Source organism: Limulus polyphemus, unplaced genomic scaffold, assembly GCF_000517525.1.
Source record: "Limulus polyphemus unplaced genomic scaffold, Limulus_polyphemus-2.1.2 Scaffold4828, whole genome shotgun sequence".
Classification (NCBI taxonomy): Eukaryota; Metazoa; Arthropoda; class Merostomata; order Xiphosura; family Limulidae; genus Limulus; species Limulus polyphemus.
Window position 1 is genome coordinate 67022 of NW_013670438.1, and position 3841 is coordinate 70862.

At 37.2% G+C, this 3841-nt stretch overlaps 1 protein-coding gene across 1 annotated transcript in view; it reads right to left on the minus strand.

The window, feature by feature from the left end:
* The window catches only part of LOC106471741 (orexin receptor type 2-like), a gene marked incomplete at its 5' end in the record, with an annotated part of 19722 nt that overhangs the window by 4427 nt on the left and 11454 nt on the right, over window positions 1–3841 (minus strand). The window contains one exon of the mRNA XM_022400350.1: window positions 436–548. Coding sequence (XP_022256058.1) covers window positions 436–548 — 113 coding nt within the window. The remainder of the gene's footprint in view (window positions 1–435; window positions 549–3841) is intronic.

Here is a 3841-nt window from a genome sequence, read left to right on the forward strand (position 1 = left end):
ACTATTCAACCTTTTATTCCTTATTTGTTTATATTACAACTGTGTAAATTAGAATTATTATAAACCTATATGTATCTAAGAGAAGCCATCAGTAAAGTGGAATCAAAATGGCAGAGAGCATGTTAGAAGCTCAACATTTGTATCTTCCAGTGGCACAGCGGTATGTTTGCGGACTTACAACGCTAGAAACAGGATTTCGATAACCGTGGTGGGCAGAGCACAGATAGCTCATTGTGTAGCTTTATGCTTAACTACAAACAATCACAATTCAAAAACCTTACCATTTACCACATATAAACAAAACAGATGAAAATCATTTTTACAGCTTGACAAAAACATCACTCACATACGAAACAACCAGAACATCTTTATGGAAGTTTAGATCTTATAGATCAGGGAGAGTCAGCCTGTTTTGAAGATGATTTTAGTACTTACCGCTCATGAAATTGTAAATGACGGGATTGGCAGCACTGTTAGCATAGCACAGCCAATGAGACAGAAGCGAAGCAACAGTGGTCACATCTGATTGGGGGATACCAACTGTGTATCTGCGGAAAATATTTATTTGTAAAGCTCCAAAATATACTTTGGTAGTAACAGATTAAAAAAGGCCAAAACGCATGTCAAATATTACCGTTGTAAGTTCATACTGCAACGTTTGTACTGTTTCATTGGACAAATACGAATAAATAAATCTAGTATTTTGTTGAATATCAAGAAAAGGGATGAGATACGTTCTAAACATGCACGTTAGAAAATTAGGGAGTTTCTGCTTATGTACGAGTCATTCAATGTAGCAATCTGGGGGTTGCAGGTTCGAATCCCTGTCTCACCAAACATGCTCGCCCTTTCAGCCGTAGAGGCGTTATAATCTGACGGTCAATTCCACTATTCGTTGGTACAAGAATAGCCCAAGCGTTGGTGGTGGGTGGTGATGACTAGCTGCCTTCCCTCTAGTCTTACACCGATAAATTAGGGACGCTAGCGCAGATAGCCCTTGTGTAGCTTTGCGCGAAATTCAAAACCAAAACTTTGAATGTAGAAATGACGTTACTCCATAAACCATTACCACACGTTTTCCTAAACAAAGGAAAAAGTCATTTATCACGATGAACTTCTTAACATTCTGACGCGAAGATTGGCGTAAAATGTTAAAAATTAAATCTAAATAGTTAAGGACCAAAACAAGAAACCTAAGACAAGTATTATTTCGATTAATTGTAACCTAGACTCGATTTCTAGGTTTATATACATTTTTATCTTAGCTCAAAGCCACTCAAGAGCTGTCTGCATATGGTCGTTTCTAAAGGTGAACTGATAGACTGAGGAAAGATTTGTTGTCGAAATTCGCAAAAAAGCTACTTGGGGTCATTTCACAAAGCCATCCCTAATTTTCAAAAAATAGACTAAACAGGAAGTAGTTAGTCAATACAACTCACCGCCAACTCTTGCATTACTATATATCTACGAAAAGTGGGATTGAACGTCACATTATAACACCCTAGCAACCGAAAGGATGAGCATGTTTGGTGATGGGGTTCGATCCCCTGACCTGCAAATTGCGAATCGATTGCTCTAACCACCAGAACATGTCACACCCCTATAGGGAGTATAGCTAATCAACCATCACCAACATTTTGGCTACTACTGTCTGAAAAAATAGTGGGATTTAACCCACTACTCTTATATAGCACCCCCACGACCCCAGGTTGAGGAGCTAATTTTGGGAGCAACGGAAGAATTTAAGATTAAAACTCGTAATGCTGTACATTTAGTATATTTTCAATTAAAATTTACATACACACATTTATAGTACTTACTTTTATCTGCAAATATGACTTGAGTAACATCTGGTAACAGAAATTAATCTAGTACTACACATATACACATTGGTTTCAATATGGTTTATTTAATATCTGATGGAGAAAGAAATATATATTTCTGACAAATCGATGACCCGATAACGTATCTGCGGATCATTCGCACATCTAAGAGCTTATTGCTTGTAATAAAACGTATTTCTTGGATCTTACAAGATATAATTAGATAATAATAATAATATGAAATAATCTAACGTTGTCAGTTTATAGGGCCGGATTCTTTACAGTAGGTGTCTGTGATTTGTTGGCGATTAATTCGAACAATAAACGAGCACACAATCCACTTGTTTTAAAATAATATATTCAAAACAAGTCAAATGTATGTAACAAAATTCTTCTCACTATAGGACATCACAGTTGTATCTAAAACTCTAAATATATCTTTTTTCTTGTCAGAAGTCCACACAGGCTAGATCAGTTACTTTAGAATCCAATTGACAAAACGAATTATTTTTCTCTACTTTGTTTCTTACTGCACAATCTGCGATAAATTCACTTACGTTACCCCATGGGTTACCACAGTTGTATCCAGAACTTTAAGTAATTGTCTCATTTTCGTCAAAGTCCACACAGACGGGTTCAATTACTTTAAAACACCGTTTGACAAGACAAATTATAATCCTATTCTGTGTTAAACTGTGAAACTCACTTTAAAATAGCGCTCATTACGACTAAACTAATAATCACACAGTCTAACTTCAGTTTCATTAACTTAAGGTTTTCTTATTTAACTTCTTTTGTTGGTTACCACAGTTGTATCCAGAACTTTAAATAGTTGTCTTTTTTTTTCATCAAAAGTCCACACAGGCTAGCTCAGTTACTTTAAAATCCAACTGACAAGACAAATTATTTTTTCCTATCTCTGTTGTTACAATACAGCTGTGAAACACACCAAAGAAATCACGCGTTAAGGCTAATAATTCACACGCTGTCTAACTTCACGTTTTCTTTCACTAACTAAATTTTTGCTAACTTAACTTGCCCTCACTTGGTCGCCTGTATATATATTAGGGCGTCAAGAAATTAATGTCGTATTTTTTAAAATGAATAGAGACGAACAACTTATATATCAAAACAAAACATTTTTTTAAATGAAATAGTCTCCATTCTTATCGATGATGCTTTCCCATTTTCAAATCAGGTTGTTAATGCTCTGATTAAAGAAATCACTTGGCTTTGAAGCAAAAAACATGTCGATGTCCTCTTTAACACCTTCCACATTTGCATCCGTTTTCCCATTAAGATGGTGATGCAGCGAACGAAAAAGATGGTAATCTGATGGTGCCATATCTGGAGAATATGGTGGGTGGGGGAGAACTTCACAGCCCAACTCCATAATATTGTGTTGCATCAAACGTACCACATGTGGACGTGCATGGTCGTGGAGAAGAAGAACACCTTTCCGATTGACAAGTGAAGGGCGTTTCTGGTGAAGTGCTTGATTTAAACGTTCCAGTTGCTGACTATAGATCTCTACATTGACAGTTCGCCGTGGATTGAGTAGTTCGAAATGAATTACTACTTTGATGACCCACCAAATGCAAAGCATCACTTTCTGCGGATGAAGTCCAGGTTTTGGGGTTGGAAGTGGTTTTTCTCAAGGGCTGAGCCATTGTTTTTGGCGTTTAATATTCGCATAGAGAACCCATTTTTCATCACCGGTGTCAATTCTGTCCAAAAATGGTTCAAGCGCTTTACGCGCTAGAAGAGACGAAGCAACGTTTACACGCTGGAAACGATGATCATCGGAGAGTTCGTGAGTCACTCAAACACCTTCTTTATGGAGTTTTCCCATATTCGTTGGATGTTTACGTATGGTTTCATGAGAGACATGCAATTTCAGGGCCATTTGACGAGTGTGTTGCCTTGATTTAGACTCAACAAGCGTCTTCAAAGCATCAATATCAATTCCAACATGTCGACCCCTCCAACACCGGTTTTTAAGCCGGAGGCACCCGGAA